The 17,207-nt window shown below is 37.6% G+C and overlaps 1 protein-coding gene across 1 annotated transcript in view; it reads left to right on the top strand.

Annotated features, from left to right (window-relative positions):
- The window catches only part of cdk6 (cyclin dependent kinase 6), a 34,968-nt gene extending 18,260 nt beyond the window's left edge, over nucleotides 1–16,708 (top strand). Inside the window, exons 5-8 of the mRNA XM_088405299.1 lie at nucleotides 5,791–5,900; nucleotides 14,254–14,304; nucleotides 14,383–14,518; nucleotides 15,004–16,708. Coding sequence (XP_088261425.1) covers nucleotides 5,791–5,900; nucleotides 14,254–14,304; nucleotides 14,383–14,518; nucleotides 15,004–15,156 — 450 coding nt within the window. The 3' untranslated portion in view covers nucleotides 15,157–16,708. The remainder of the gene's footprint in view (nucleotides 1–5,790; nucleotides 5,901–14,253; nucleotides 14,305–14,382; nucleotides 14,519–15,003) is intronic.
- Nucleotides 16,709–17,207: the final 499 nt, after the last annotated feature.

Below are 17,207 nucleotides of genomic sequence, written 5' to 3'. Positions count from 1 at the left end.
GTTTTGGTGGTTTCTTGGAATTTGATGTTTAAAGACTTTCTACTTTCCCAGTTCCATGTGCTGTTTGCCTCTGCATCAAAATCCTGCTCCTCACATGAAATATAGCTGCTTGTGAAAGCAGTCTTTTTTTTTTCTCAGCACTATTTTCCCAATGAAGGCGTCCCTTCTGCCCTTACAGAAATAGAAGCATATCCCAGGCGATATAAACAAATTAAATGTTTTTCCTGCACTCAAAACAGAAGGACAGTTCTTCGAAATGTGTTTTCAAGAGCACAATCGACAGTTATAATCTATAATCTCCACCGTATGAGCCATTTCAGATATCCGGTAGCACATGAAGAATAACTTGGACACTAATATCTGCTGCGGTTTTTTAATAATACCGGTCGGTGCAGTATTCTATAAATTGATCTGTTTTGCTTCATTGCATTTCTGCTATTTGTAAACGGAAACAATGAAGACCAGGCAGGCACCAGGGAGGCGGGGGTTGAGGGGGCGGGGGGGTCAACGCAGGAGAGCACGTGTAGCACACACTGGGATTGTTTAGATATCTCCTCAAACAGCTCCACATGGGAAAAAAAAGGAAAAGCCTCTATGCTTTGACTGTGGCCAGGAGCCAAGGAGCTATCCCATAACTTGAGCTCACAGATATGATGTTTGGCCAAAACTATATTAATTCTCGTCAGTCTTTGGCGTTGCTCCAGGTCACCAAGTGCGGATTGTGAACAGCGGGAGTTGTGCATGTGCACAAAAGTGCAACGGAATATGGAAGCGGTGTCCGTAGCAGGAAAGGGGGGGGGGGGGGGCTAGGCTAGAGAAAAAATGACGGCATATATCTGGAATTTTCCAGCTAATGATGTGCGGATGTGGTAGCACAGGGGAGAGAGAGCCACTGACTGTGCTGTCTTTGTTTCACTTGCTGAGGGCCCCATGCTGCATTCCTGTATGCTGTGCATACTTTGGCAACAGGCTGTTTTACTGTATACAGTTTGTCTGCTGCTCTAGCACTTTTCCCCCTAGCCATATATCAATAACTCCTTTAATCTCTCTTTTATGTCCTTTCTTGGCCAGGTGCGGCGCGATTGTTGTGGCTATAAATTGCAGAACAAGAGGAAAAGTAGTGAGTGAGTCATAAAATATTGTCGTTACAGGGACTGAATGGGGCCCGTTCGGACCCCGTAGACTGTATTTTCCCTCATATTGTAATTATTTCTATATCCTCTGCTCTTCCCATATGTGGCCTGGCTACACACCCTGAACCTTTTATCCCCTTTCCTCTGAGATTCACTTCGGGAGACTTTAATTTGTGCTGAATTGCGCTCAGGAATGTAATCACATTCTGACCTAAGACTGATAATGTGGACAAGCTGAGAAACGTCACAACAGCAAACCTACTGCACTTCTCATGCAAGAAATGAGTAAATAATTTCAAGATTTCAATCAAGTTCCTTCGTCATTAGTGTGGCTTTACGCTGTATTTCACTCTATTCACAACCAGTGTAAGATAAATCAATCGCTATGTCATTGCCACACACACAGTCAACTGATCTTTCCATCAACTATCTTGAGTATGTTTAATGTTAAATTTCCCACAGGGATGATAGATAATAAACTGCAATTAGCCTCGGGCACATGTTTTAGATAACCGACTTTCATTTGAAGCCACACACGCTCATACGAACGCTTTTGGCACTGAAGCATATCCAGGCTAATGCAGGTGCTCGCGGTCACGTGCAACCACTCCCACATTCGCTAACAAACACCCACACGCTGGCATGCATGCAACCTATTGTCCTCCTCCACCGTGCTAGCGCACAACACCGGTGGCGCGGGTCCAGGTTCTGCAAGTCGTACGGCCACGGAGGTCTGGAGGTCCTTCGGGGCAGAGAGCTCGGCAGTGAGAGCTGAGGACAGTGTTAGCGGTGGTGTGGGGGAAGATGTTCTCAGCTGAAAGGAATTCTCAGAATGTTGTCCTTTAATCTAGAGTCAGCCTCATACACCACACACATACTGACTAACTTTTTAGGTTTTTCTTCCTCGGTTTTGCCTGACTTCCGTCGGGTGGTTGCTTTGCCGTGTGGAAGAAAGCAGCCAAAAGAAGGGTTAACAACTGGAGAGGTGCAATGATTAATCGTCAACTGTTTTTTTCATAATCGATTAATCCCTAAGAGACATAACGTAATCACAATCCTCAGAATTTCAGGCTCTGAATGTCGGATTTCTGGAGTCCTTCATTATCATTGTTTTTAATTAAAATGAAATGTTTACAAACATCTGCTTTTATTTTGGAAACCAAAGATCAACATCGGCTATTTTCTGTCAAACCAGTAACTAAACCGTAAAACGTTTTGTTTGCTTTTTCTTAAAAATAAATCCTATTTTTTTTAGCAAAGTGAAGGAAATCCAAACATGTTTTTTTTAAACATTTTAATCATCGATTAGCTCGTTCACTTCCATTGACATTTATTGTTGTCAATTACATTTAGTAGGGTAGTAGAGTATCTGATTCTGCTCCACCGTAAATTAAAAGTGGAAACAACTTTACTTTAGTGAACCACTGGGATGCCATTTCTTGTTATTGCAACTTTTTTTTTTTTTTTTAAAGCTGTGGGACGCATTGTGCCAACGGGAGTGAAAAGGTTAAAGTCCATTGGGAGAAATTTTGTTTTTTTTTCGACTGCTGATTACAAAATATTAAAAAAATGTCAGAAAGCAGAAAATATATGCCTTTATCTGGTAGATTTTGGTAGATTTTTGTTGTATTCACTGTATCACCATTGACAATAAACATAAACAATATCATAAAACTATTAAAAATCTCAAAATTCTTTAAAATGGCTGGCAGTGAATGAGTTAATCAGATTGATGGGTGATTAAAATAATCCTTATTGCAGCCTTAGACAGCCTAGGAAAGCAGTTCTTAAAAACAAAACTGACTTCCCTTTTCCTGTCCCCCATGTCCTACCTGTATTTATTTTTCTTGCAACATTCACTGATCAAGGACAGGAAGACATGGAGCACAACACCAAATTATAAAATGACTCAGACATTAATGCAATAGATGCAGAAAACACAAGAACTTTTACTGCCATAAAAGCTCTCCATAAAATCTGTTTATCATTAGAGAATTAGCCCTAATTGGAGAATGATGTGCATTTTTTGAAAGTGACAAATGGTGTGTGAAAGGGTTTGGGTTATGCCTTCAACACTGTCAAATTACATTTCCTCTTCTACTTAAATGTTCATGTAATACTTTGTGTCAAAGTTGAAGAAATTGCACGGTGACAATAGAAACCTTTACACTGGGTTTATTATGCAGCTCAGAAGCATAATGAAAGACCGCTCGACCATAGATTGCCTGCTACAAAAATGGCATCCAAGAACTTGTGAGCGTCAATCACCCCATCTTTCTTCCGGTGTGTTTTTTCATGTGTGTGTGGGGGGGGCCCACTTTAGTGATATAAATGTCAGTGGTATCTGCACTTGTGGCTTGGATTTTAGGTTTTCAAATAACTGAACTGCACTGCAGCGGATATACTGCAAACTCCAGGTCTGTGGTTCTTCTTAGAAGGCTCCACGTGCATGCATGTGCTCATACTACTTATAAATCTCAAGCGCCGCATACTTGATGCACTGAGTGGATTCAAATGCAAGTGGCAAATGTAGTAAAATGAAATAGACCATTTGGACATATCATAGTCAATAATGTGTGTGCATATATATACAGGAACAGCACTTTTTTTTTTTTTTTTTTAACTGCAACTTATTGCTAAACTGTGTTGGAGTGAGTTTGTGTGGCTTTATTTTGGTAGGTTGTCACTAGCTGTTGTCACATTGTCACTAGCGGCACAGTTTTCTGGTGCCTAATGTGCCTTATGCAAAACAAATGATGTTACACAATTTATCTTCTGGAGTTGCTAAATAAAATACACTGAGATATCATCGCAAATGTTATTCCTAGATTTAATAAACATTGCACAGCATTTTTTTTTTCTATCCAATATTGCGTTGTGCCAGTTAATGGGCGTTTGGGGGGAAAAATATAATTTAGAGTAGAGTACCTGTTTTGACATGTCTGTACACAAACTGTGATGAAATCTCCCAAAAAAGCCAAATTCTTTTAAGTTCACGATGTTAAAGTCCCACAAGATAAACTGATGTGTTTAGATTTTAAGTCATCGCTATATGTAATTTGGTTACTAATCTCTCAAAGCCAAGCCATCAGAGCCAACTTGCCCCAGCTTCCTTTCTCATTTCCACCTAAGCAGGAAACAGGAGATGAGAGTGTCTCACATCTGCAAAAATGCAACACTCGACTCTATTAATAGTATTAGTTCAAAAGTAGAAACGTGACTGAAATGGTTGATTGGCCTTATCAGCTTTGCCAAAGGATTTACGTTTTGCCAGGTGTGCTAACTTGTACCATAAACTGAGCGGTCACAGGCATGATCAAAAATAAATAAACCTGATTTGATAAGAATCATAACACAAGTAAACTGAGCAACAGGTTGATGATAAATCCTGGTGTTGAAGAAAGCACCTGGAAGTATTCCATTACGACTGGTTTTATCCGGACACTTTTTTTTTTTTTTAGTAACTGTGTCACTATTTTTTGTGCACGGTATGAATCTGCACACCCATCACTTCCAATCGAGAAGCACAATGGAACTGGAAAATCTTGCTTAAAGTGACTGTAATGCAATATTGTATTTTGAATGTAATTATTTTGACCTGTCATCAAATCTTTTTAAAATGTCTTTTGCTATCAATTATTTTATCAATTAATCAAGTAATCCACTCTTTTTAAAATATACAACTGAGGTTGAACGGTAGTTTTGTTTTTTTGTATTTATAAATCTACTTAGGTGGAACGTTAGTTGAAGTGAGTGGATAAAACAAATTATTATCTTATATGAATTTTTAGAGAAAATGTGTCTATGGTAACCAGTTAGCAATTGCAATTAGCATCAGCGCTTTAGCGGTTACCAAAGTGGAACTGCCGATTAGCTTTTATTTTGTTAATAACTCCTTTTTCGCTTTTATTTTGTTAATAACTCCTTTTTCTTCTTTAGAGCAGTCTGGACATGTTTTGTGCTTAACTTCCTCATACTGGTTCCTCATACTGGTTTTGAACACTTAAAACCGAACCACTGTAGACTGGAGAGGCAGGTTATATTCTTGAATAATTCTGGTGCTTTTTGGGATGTTCTTCGATTCATTTTACGAAGTTCCATCTGCAAATATTGTCTTTAATGAAAGCCCGCTAACAATGAAATCATTTAGTGTTTTTAAGCACACAATTATCAGCCATTCGGCCATTAAGTGGTGCACCAAAACAGGCAATTCAGTCTTTGCACATCTTTATTTTATTTTTTTCCTGAAATACTGGTGTGGCATGTCTTTTCCACTTTGCAATAATTGAACATGATTTTCATTATTTGTTCTTTTCAATGGAAATGATCCCAAACATATAATATTGTGGTTTTTGAGAGAAGCTTTCTCTCTTATCGGCATTGCAGTGCATACATCTGCAATAAAGGTTCATGTAAGAAAGGTTGGGAGAAACATGGTTGTGCTGGAGCTTTGAGATATATATATATATATATATATATATATATATATATATATATATATATATATATATATATATTATTTTTTAAATTGAATATTTTACTTACCCAATTTGGTCAACTTTTTCCCAGCCCTGTACTTATCCCTGTTATGTTTGGGTATGTCACAAAGCATTTCACCTCATTTTATTCTGACAAATGTTCTCCATGAACGTTGTAGGTGGTGACACTGTGGTACAGAGCCCCAGAGGTGCTGCTGCAGTCAAGTTACGCTACCCCAGTGGACCTGTGGAGCGTCGGCTGCATATTTGCTGAGATGTTCAGAAGAAGGTGAATATATTCATATATATGTGCCCCCACTCGTCTAAAAATGGCAATCTGATTAATATTGTATTTGTGGAATAGGAATTACGCTGCAAAATCCACCTGTTTTTAAGCACCTCAGGCGATGACATCACAGTTGCTCAGGTAGCAACCAGTCATCGTCCACCTGTTTTCTGAGTTTAGTCATTTGACGTTAGCAACCTGAGCCGTGATTGGTATGTAACTTAGCCCTTAGCAGCTGTGATGTCATTTTCAGTCAACAAGTGGCAAAATGGCTGCTGCCTGAGGTGCAGTAGTTAAAAAAAAAAACGGTGTTTTTTGCTGCTCAATTCGTATTTCACATGTGCAACACTTTTATCAGAATACTGTGTTTAGACTAGATGTGCTGCATAGAAAAAATATATTGTTTTAATTTATTTTTTTCTTTAACTCAACTTCCCTTATTAGGAGTGTACCAGGTGCGAAACCTCAAAGGGAGGAAGTATTATTATAAATGGCTGTCACATAGTTATAGTATTTCCTCAAATAGTGGTTGTCCCTGAAATAGACCCCATAGACCCCATGCCCCAGTTAGTCGCTTGTTGATAATCCTCATTTCACATCGACAAATTAGCTGATGTGCCCGGTCGCTAACCAAAACAGCAACACCTAGCATAGCACATACGGACTTTAAACATCGGAATAATGTTTATTAGCTATTTTAATCAAAAGTCAAACCCCAGTGAATGTCTGCATATATACTGACGGCCATTCTAGTTCAATTTTCTGTCAAGTCATACTCTGTTGTATGATTGCAGCCTTGTTGACTATTAAAGTTCTACATTTTTTCTAGGCTATTACGGTTCTCGTTATCATGTTGGTTGTTTTATAGAAATCCCCTAATTGGTAATGTTTCCCAAACTTATATGACATCTAAGTGATTGTGATGCATTTTGAGCAGCGAGCTTTCGCGTCATTACAGTTGGCTTATCAAACCATTCCAGAAATGACTGGCAACTCGCTGTGGTTGCAGCACACCAGTCAAGACGCTACCACTTGATATACAGTAAGTGTTTGTCAGTTTGCGGTCTAACTGACTCGGAAGCCTAAGCAATCCCAAACAGAATTTTCCCTACAACGTATTCAAGCGCTTTGCTTCCTCTCATTCATAAAAGCGTTTCAGGATCACCATATTCATTTTAACTGTGTTTAAAGTATTAAGGATTGCCATTTGTTTAACCTACTGACTGCAATGGTCTGCTTGAGTATAGATAAGACAAGTATTGTGCCAAAAGAAGTAGTCTTATACTTCCTTCCCCAACCGTCCTCACACAGCCACCGCACATACACTGACCCTCAATGTGTGCATGAGTCTGTGGAAAAGCGAAATGTGGCTAACTGTGAACAAGTATGTACAGGAAAGAGAAATCTCAATGAAGCCTAACTGAACAAAACCAAGCATTGCCGTTCCCTCTGCAATAAATAGGCATTGGTATTTTGTATTCCTTCTTGATTAAACTGCAACTGTTGTCATAGCCAGAAGGATTCCTGTATAATTACAAGTTGGGCTGGGCAATGAATCAAATTAATTTTATTGTTGAATCAGCATTTGGTGGGTGGTGATGGGTGGTTTACACTACATGTTGACAATAGGTACTAACCACGAAATGCTGGCATATAAAGATATCGCCAGCTTATTTAGCTGTTTTTAGCAGTGAATAGTAAAAATATTTGAAAAAAATACATAAATAAGTACCTGAAATTGAATGTGAATGTGAAATTGAATTGAATTGAACTCTAAACGTTAAATTTACATCTTTCGGATTAAATGAGTTAATTTGATAACTAGATTATTTTTCACTTACAATTTATACTTTAAAAAACAAAATATTCACATGCGGTCAACGGAAAACGACATCAGATTTGCTGAAGGCTCAGAAAACCATCAAACAACTTGAATTCAGCCTATTTAATTCACATAACCAACAGATTCTCAATTGGCAGCAAGTAAAAAATGTGTTAATTAAATGGGCTATTCTTTTAAGCAACTTATGTGCACGTTATGAATATTAAAATTGCATTACAACTAATTTCAAATCTGCATTCATTATTTTTGTCAGAATATATTGTGTTTTTTTAAAGATAAATAAAACCTTTGAATAAATGCTTCTATTATTTTTAGGCTTATACATGTAGTAGTCCAGTAATTGTATTTTATATATATATATATATATATATATATATATATATATATATATATATATATATATATATATATATATATGTGTGTACCATTTAGAAAAAAAAAAAAAAAAAGGTTGTGACTTCACTTTTGATAGCACTTACTGTCCAACTGTGCCTGAGGACTAAGAGCACCATAATGGACAGACATACACACCCACTTGCACACTCCCTCTCTCTCAAGGTAATTAAGGTGGCTTTTTAAAAGGCCACCTGTTAGAGATTAAAGGGCACCTTGTCAACGCTGTAAAGAGTGCGGCAGAACAATGGAAGCGAAATCTATTGTTTCAGTATTCCCGCCCCAAAAGAGTTTTACTGCTCAAACAGGTATTATGAAGAAAGAGCTGCAAAGAAGATTTTATGAACCATGAGAATAGGTTCTATCTGAATTAGTTGTGTTGATCATCGTTCATTTGAACTCATTAACTGCCAATGAAGGCTATAGACATGAAGAACAGTGAACATACATATAAAATAAGAAAGTATGCAGACCTCAAGACTATGTGAAATTAATTCTAGAAGAGTTGTTGGAGACCATTACAATAACTACTCCCGAACCTTTTGGGTTTTTTTTTTGTGCTGCAAAAGAAAAAAAAAAAAATCACTGAACACGGTACTGCACGTAAATGTGGTGAACTGTTATAATTTTTAACGTAGTGTTTGCTTATGTTTCTTTTATTAGGGCTCGATTGATTAATCGGCCAAAATGGGCTTCCATACATTGGCTCAAAATAATTGGCCAAATGGCAGATATTTACCAATTATTTTAACTTTTTACCTTATATGCTTTAATCATTTACAGCAGTTGCATACAAGCACATTTACACATCAATTACACATTACACAATTACACCTTATATCTTCAAATATATATAATGATTTTTACCTTATATGCTTTAATCATTTACAGCAGTTGCATACAAGCACATTTACACATCAATTACACATTACACAATTACACCTTATATCTTCAAATATATATAATGATTTTTTTTTTATAATCTCATTCTGCGGGCCTATCATTTAAAACAAAGCAAATCGTAAATTTTACAAGCATAGATTAGGTAAACAATGCATGGAAGTTGTGCAAAGAAGCGACTTGGATGTCACTACTTTACATACAAGCCAAAGTCACTGTTTCTTTAAAAAAAAAAAACATAAAATACATAGTGCAACATAAATTAAGAAAATAGAGGTTTTAATATGATACCCCTTCAACTACTAATAACACAAACATGTGTATGACAGGAATTAATGTCCTCGGATCTTAATTGATTGCGCAACACAATGCATTCTGGAATTGAAATTTTTTTGTTTGTTTTTTGTTTGTTTGTTTTTTTTGTTTTTTTACAGTATTTTTACTGTTGATCCAAGTCATTCAAGAGGACCTCACATAATTGACACCTAATGAACTGCATTGACAGAAAACAAGTTCTCTTTTATTCATGATCATTTGTTACAAATAATTGCCCAATTAATCTGTAATCTGTATTTTTACCTGCAAATTGGCATCATCTTCAACCCTTCCAATTTTTATTTATAAATCTAGGATGCTTTGAAAATGTGTTAAAAAATTCCCACTTCCACAGATTAGGTTACACACCCTGGGATTTTAATGTCCCATCAGTATTTTTATAATAAAAATAAATAAATAATCAATAATAATAATCAATGTAATCTATAGTAACACACATATTATCATATATCGTTATTTTGCGAGAAATCGTACAATGCAACCTACCTTGTTGACAGTGGGCCCAGCACTGGCTTGTCGTGTATGGAAAAGTTGCTAAACGCCAGTAGATAGGTGCGTAACGAACCGCTGGGTTGCCATTTCATCTTATTTGCTATCATTCCTATACCCACTTCCATCTTTCGAAAAGCGTTGTCCCAACAGGAGTGAAAGGGTTAAATACATATTTGTTGCACCTGAGTTTCTAACTCAAAGTCTCCTGCTGGGTTTTTATCCATTACTTTACAATGAACCTTGCTTTATAGCTTTTTTTTTTTTTTTAAATGAACAGTTTAACATTCTACACAAGACATGTCCAATCCATGCAACGCAAATATAAGTAGTAAAAATGCAAAGACCCATAAAGATCAGCAATCACCCCTGGGCAAATTCCCCATTCATCTTCAAACATACCAACGTTTAATACCTGTACCTCTTCTAATGACTACATTGTTGTGAAAGGAGTTTGAGCAAATATCATACATGTCTACATTTGCATGGCTAGGATAGTGTCGGGGTGAGTCATAGATGGAAGTGAATGAAAGAGAGAAAAGCGCCAGCTTGTTGACATTCCGCTAATCTTAAAAGGTCGAGCGTGTTGTGTTAATGGTCCGGCAGAAGCCTCACATCCATGTTGACTTTCTCACAGTCTCTTACGCCAGATGCTTTTCTATTGATAAATCTCCAACACCTCGTACACAAGCGAATGTCTTACTGTTTAATTTTGGGTGCAAAAAAAATGCATCACAACGTCGACGTGCATCACAACGTCAACGTTCTTTTTATTTTTATTTCTCACCCAACTTGACACTCGCGTGTAATCGTACATGCACGCACATATGCACGCACACACACACACACAGGCATTCCAGAGGTTGCTGCAATGGAATGTGGGACAGAGAAGTATTGGCACAAAAGGAAGCATGACTCAGCTGACTTTCCCAACCAAGCATATTCCTGTGTGTGTATAAAAGGGGGAGGGGGTATTACTGTATATACTGTACAGTATATGCACATGCAAATCTCACATAAGGGAAACAATTCCAACGCGAGCGCGACGTCCACAAATCCAGACCGGACTTTTGCTTGTGTGTGCGAATGCCTGTGGCCATCTCTAACAAACCAGCAGACCGCAGCAGGTTTAAAAATGGACCTCTCGGAATTATCAGCCCTACTTGTTTTGGCATGATGGGCTTTGCTGTAGGTAAATCTTCAAAACTGGTTTGAGATGATCAGAAAGCGATGCCTATTTAGACATTTGCAGCTGTAAAGTTTTTTTTCAATACCTTATTCAATTACTAAATTATTTTTCACGTGCAATTAATACTTTTTAAAAACCCGTTTAATCGATTGCTAACAATTGAAAATCGCATTTGATCAAAGATCAGGTATCGTCCAATCACAGCTCAGGTTGCAAGATACATGATCAAACCCAGAAAAGAGGTGAGGTGTGATTGGTTGTTACCCGAGGGAGCTACTGTGATATTATTTTCACTAAACCGTTAGTGGCAAGATTCATTTTGAAATGTATTTTTTGGAAATAAAACTGTTCAAATAAATAAATATCTTTTAAAATTCAAATGTAAAAATGACTTTCCCCCTGTCGTTTTAATATAGTACAACTTTTAATAACTTGGCACAATGAACAACGAAAGAAAACTGGAAAAAAACAACTTTTTTTAAGTTTTGTTTTTTTTAGGCTCACCTTTTAACTCACATAGTGCTCATACTAAGAAGAAAAGCAAGTCCAATAGCTTATTACATGCAAATACAGCCAAAAACATACACAAATGCATTTTTGCTGTTTTTTTTTTTCTGATTGGACTGCAAAATGTGTTTTTAACAGTATTAATTGTCCATGACAACTAATTTTATCAAGAAATTAAGTAAAGATAAAGATTTTTTTTTTTTTAATGAAAATGACTAAATAGACTTAGTATCCCTTTAACTCATTCGCCACCAGCAGAGCTGAAATTAATCTTTGCGATATAACGGTAATGGTAGTTAATATTTTGTCTATACTGACTGTGATTCATTTTCAAAAAATCGGGCTTGGGTCTCAGAAAATGAAAATTCTGATATTTATATATTCTAATTTTATCCTTAGTGAACCAATAAATGAGGAATGTGAATGGAGGAAGTTGAAATAATGTTGCTAAATCCCCTAGTTTTGAGAAAAACACATTTCAAGTTTCGGCACATTCATCTTTTGATGGTGTGCATCGTCGACTAATTCTTATATTTTCCATGCGCTTCAATTACAATTAATATTAGTAAAAACATATTTTTACACATGATGAAATGATATGATAATGCCTGAGCCCTGAGCACATATGATGTCATTTTCAGCCCACGGCAAGTTTCAATATGTGTTTTTAAAGTTTGTAGATGAAAATTTTTGAAGTTATCAAATTGATTATGGAAAAATCATATTTTGCTGCAGAAAATGGCTGTGTCCCTTTATATTGGTCTAAAACTAATTAGAGCCCTGTATCCATTTAGTTTTCTTTCAAAATGTGTAAAGAAAACATAAAAGACTTCCGTTAATTACGCTTAATGGAATAACCGCAACAAATTCTGTATTCATTTAATGAACACTTTGATTCATGTGACGAGTACTTTTCCAAGTCTGCCCGGTCTAACTGCTTACGTTTCTTGAAGCGTGGCTCTTACTTTGCCAAGGTGAACGGTAGAACAAGTAAAACAATTTTCTTTTTCGTCTGATTTGAGGCTTAGATACAAGAAAGCAGTTAAGATGTGAATAGATCTCTCCTCTGTTTCATACTAATATAAGAACATGTTGACATATTTTCAGAAGTACCACATTTGTTGGGCACAAAAGGTATTGTTAAAATTAAGCCTTTGACATCAACACCTCCTTGTTTCCTGCAGCAGGAAGTTCTAGTTCCCATGCTTCTTTCTCTCTTAGGATAATCACATGTTTCTTTCACACGCCGCTCCCTCTTATTTTATGACTTACATTCACGAAGAAAGCGAGAGCGAGCGAATGCAAACACGGGACGTTTAGGCTTTTTCCATCCCGTGCTAACGACGGCAAACTTGGTCTGATGCTGACTACTGGAATTTGCGCGGATGCCAAAGCAGGCATGGACGCCCACGGGTCTCCAAAGACGGGCCAAAGCCACAGGAACCACCAGCAGTCTTGCTGCCGCTCTCCTCCCTTTTTCACTTGTGTTTCCAATGCTACTTTCACAGTGCTCGATGCATGAGATAGAGATGCATGTGTGAGGTTGTTTTTTTTTTTTTTTTTTAAATCTTCAAAGTGGAAGTCAAGTCAAAAATCATCTTTGCAATATCTTCTATGCACCCCCACTAGTGTATGGTAACATTTTATTCTTATTAATATTGTATTTGAGAAATATGAGTAAGATGCCAAATCCACCCATTTTAATTCATCTCAGGTGGCGGCCATTTTGCCACTAGTGGTCAACTGAAAATTACCTTATTTCTCTGAGTACAAGTTGAGTTTTTTTACCCTCATTTTCAACCTCCATATTAGGGGGGTCAACCTATAACCGCATAACTCAAAACAGATCAATTCTTTCCATATATTTGTGTTTGAATAACATTTATTCGAATACGAAAAGTAATATCACATCATTTGCAAGCCTTAAAATGATTTTACATACCACTAATTTGATATAGAATGCATCCGTTTTAGAGCGTTTACCCAGAACAATACAAAAATGCTCTGACTAATTGCCTCTTTGTTGTCAACAAAAAGTGCTGTGTGGCTCATTTTTTTGGTGGACTTTGACACATTATGAAAAGGGAAAGACGGCTCGGCTTGTCTCCTTCAGCTCGTGGACGTTTGCTTGGATATCAATAGGGGTGACAGCGAAGGGCAACCTTCCACGCTGTGCTCTCACAACAGTCGTCACTTGTGAAAAGAAAGCTTGGGATAATATCTCAAGTTAGATGATATATTGAGGACCTGAGTCAGGTTCAGTGGAGATGTATCTACCTGTTGTAATCCAGGTCTTTATTCTGAGAGGGTTGAGAAATGTACAGAGTAGAGATTTTGAATATGAAAGTAGAAGAAGAGCTGATCTTTGAATTCCTAGGCCAAAGGTTTAGGTTTATAAATGTAGCCAAATAGGACGTGAAGGTCGTTGGTGTAAGACGAGAATCCACGAGACAGACTTGGATGGAATTGATTCGCTGTGGTGCCCCCTTAAATGAAAAGACGAAAGGAGAAGAATCATCAATGTCTTAATCCCACCATTACGAGTACATTGCAATTATAGAAACCATGAATACGATGCAAAATGTGCTTTTTGTTGTCGAATTTGCCAGTTTATTATAGTTGAATGAACACGGACCAGCACTCAACACTCACCACTGAGCAGTAGCGAATCACACTGAAATGTTTGTTCTCCTTCGCAGACCTCTATTTCGCGGTAACTCAGATGTTGATCAGCTGGGAAAAATTTTCGAGTAAGTATTTACGTATCAGTGTGACTGACTACTCGCATCAAACGGAGTGAATGAATGCAATGCTTATCATCCCTACAGTGTTGTTGGGGTACCTTCAGCAGAAGACTGGCCCCAGGAGGTGGCCCTTCCACAGAGTGCCTTCACCCCACAGCCTGCTAAGCCAATAGAAGACTTGGTTCCTGACATAGACGAGCAAGGGCGGGCCCTCTTATTGGTACGTATCGTTTATACCAGTGGTTCTCAAATTTGGGGTATGTGAAGCCGCTTCAGGGAGGACGAGACCTTAACAGGGTTTCTGCAGTTATCAATTATTCATAATGTAATGCTTTTAATACTGTGGTAGGAAGGTTACATTTCCCTTTTCAAATTAAGAGCAAATTAGTTGGAACGTCAAGCAATTTATTGCTAAGTTGTGTTCTAGTATCCCCTTTGCAAAAGATTGCTTTTAATGTGTTGGGTTTTATATAGATGTGCATTGAGATGCAATTTTCCATAAAATACTACACAAATGTAGCTCCAAAGTTTTAATGAATTTGATTATTTATTTTTTATTGAAAAATGCTTTTGTGCAGGTTTAGGGATACTTGGCTGAAAATAATATTTTATAGGGGCCAGAGACTTACAATCAATATCAACTGGACGGTCATTGCCAACAGTCTCCCAAATATCAATTTTTTTCTTCTTTTATTCTCTGTACAGCAATTCCTCGCCTTCAATCCCTCCAGGAGGATATCTGCATTTGCTGCACTTACCCACCCTTATTTCCAAAGCGTGGACAGCCTCAGTCGCAGCGTGTATGCGGCACAGCCTATCCCCAGCAACAAGCCCACTATTGAAGAGAGGACAGCCTGAGAGTCCTCCTTGCCCCTCATCTTTGTCTGAAAAAAAAAGTATTCACCCACCCATCTTGATCATGCTTGATTGTTCAATCATATAAACCATGTCTCCTAGCGCGGGGAAAATAGGCGTAAAGTGGATTAAGTCGAAATATAAAACACAAAGTTATGCTTTTATGTATTCATCTAAGTATCTTTTAAACATGATTGTGCCTAAATAACTTCTTTTTAGCTACAAGTCTGCCATTACCTTTAATTAAGTGCTGCTTCCTCGTTTACAAGTTGAACTTTCGATCCTGTGAATACATGTGCATAAATTACCAATCTGGCTGCATTATCGAGAAAAGAGGATGAATCCCGGTATCATTTTGTGTTTTGCATTTCCGTTCACCGTTAATCCACTGTGATTAATTGCGGTATATCAGAACAAAGCATGAACAATCAGGTGGTGGGAAAAGTATACTTAACCCCCTTCTTGGAGAGTACTCCGAAGGAGGTGATGCCAGGAATGAGGATGTGCACAAACGCTGTCCTCTTTCCATGAACTGATGGATTGAAATTGCTGCTTTTGGGTTGTAAAATGTTGATGATCGACTACATTATCAATGCAAAGACACTTCTATGACTGGGACTAATCAGTTGCCACTGCGACCATTGTTGAGCCCTTTCTCACGCAAACGGCGCCTCGATGCCAGATCTTTTCGTCTACTTTAAGGACTTGTGAAGCACAAGCGGGGCCGCATTTACGGACACGTCAAGTGTGCACTGATGTACCCAAAGACGCCAAACAAAATGAGTCATGACAAACTGCCATTTACTGCCGCCGTCATTGCAGGCCTTACAAACATTATACTGCCACCCAGAGGACACCCCGAGCAACTGCAGACCAGTAGCAGGATTCTAATGGTCTTTGCAACTTTGGGCTCAAGCACACTTAAAGGCATTCGTCATCATGGGCTGATACTGGTGCTGCGGCAATGATGAAAATGAAAAGTTCTTGCCACTCCTTTGATGTTTCTGACGCGCTGATTGTCAGCCATCAAGGTATCATATAAACTTTATTTTTTTTTATATTCATGTGACAGTAACGCACACGCTTGCAAGAGGTGGCTTTCGTCCCACCAGCACGCATCAACAGTACATTTGGCATAGAATTACGCAACCAATATTCTGTATTTAATTTTAATTTTATTGCTAAGTCTTATATGCATGTTTTATCAAGTTTTGTACTTGATTTTTAAGATGCCGGGGCATACAGTATTCTTACACCAACTGTATAGAGGATTACTGAACCTGTGTAAGGATGAATTGACGATGTAAGGAATGTATAAATGGCTAGATGACTATATTGTACTGTTTGTAGTGCAGAAGAAATGATAGAACATGTTTGATATTTGCATTGTCAGCCTGTAGAAATGTCACAAAAGCGGATCAGGTAGCATAATGAGGGTCAGTGGAATGTTGTATGGCAGGAGCATTTTGTTGAAAATGTCTGGCGGGTTCTGCGGGTGCTTGTTGAATTTCTTTCAGTTTGAGAATGGCTGCAAATTTGGGTGCTTTTTTTTTTTTTCAAATAATGCACAAATATCTTAAATTTTTGTTTTCATTATTTTAGAGGTATGTCCCGCAATGTTCTTTTTTTTTTTATCAGCAATGAAAAAAATAGCAAGTTGCAGAGATGTATTTTTCTATATAGTAGTTCTCGCAGAACAGTAACATACTTTAACACTGGTGTACTTTTTCTTAACTGGTCGTGCTGCTAGCACACATACGCAAACACTTTCCAACATACAAACTCATTCTTTCTCAGGTTTTGTTTTTTTTTTTTGTATGGGTGTCCAAACCTTTTGCACAGTTTGCACATCCTCCGGCTACTAACTGACCATAATACAACTCCTTCAGGTTCTCTTCAAGCTATCCGACGATCATGCCATTGATCCTATCCTACTGTCAGTCCTAGTTATCACTTTGTTACTGTAGTCATTACTGTCTGAATATAACTGCCTGTATGAACTGTTTTGCCACAAAAGCAACATTTTATTGCTAATCGGTGAACATAATCGACAA

This window comes from Hippichthys cyanospilos, chromosome 21 (assembly GCF_059441005.1).
Source record: "Hippichthys cyanospilos isolate Australia breed blue-spotted pipefish chromosome 21, RoL_Hcya_1.0, whole genome shotgun sequence".
NCBI classification, from domain to species: Eukaryota; Metazoa; Chordata; class Actinopteri; order Syngnathiformes; family Syngnathidae; genus Hippichthys; species Hippichthys cyanospilos.
This window is presented reverse-complemented; position numbering and strand designations above follow the sequence as displayed.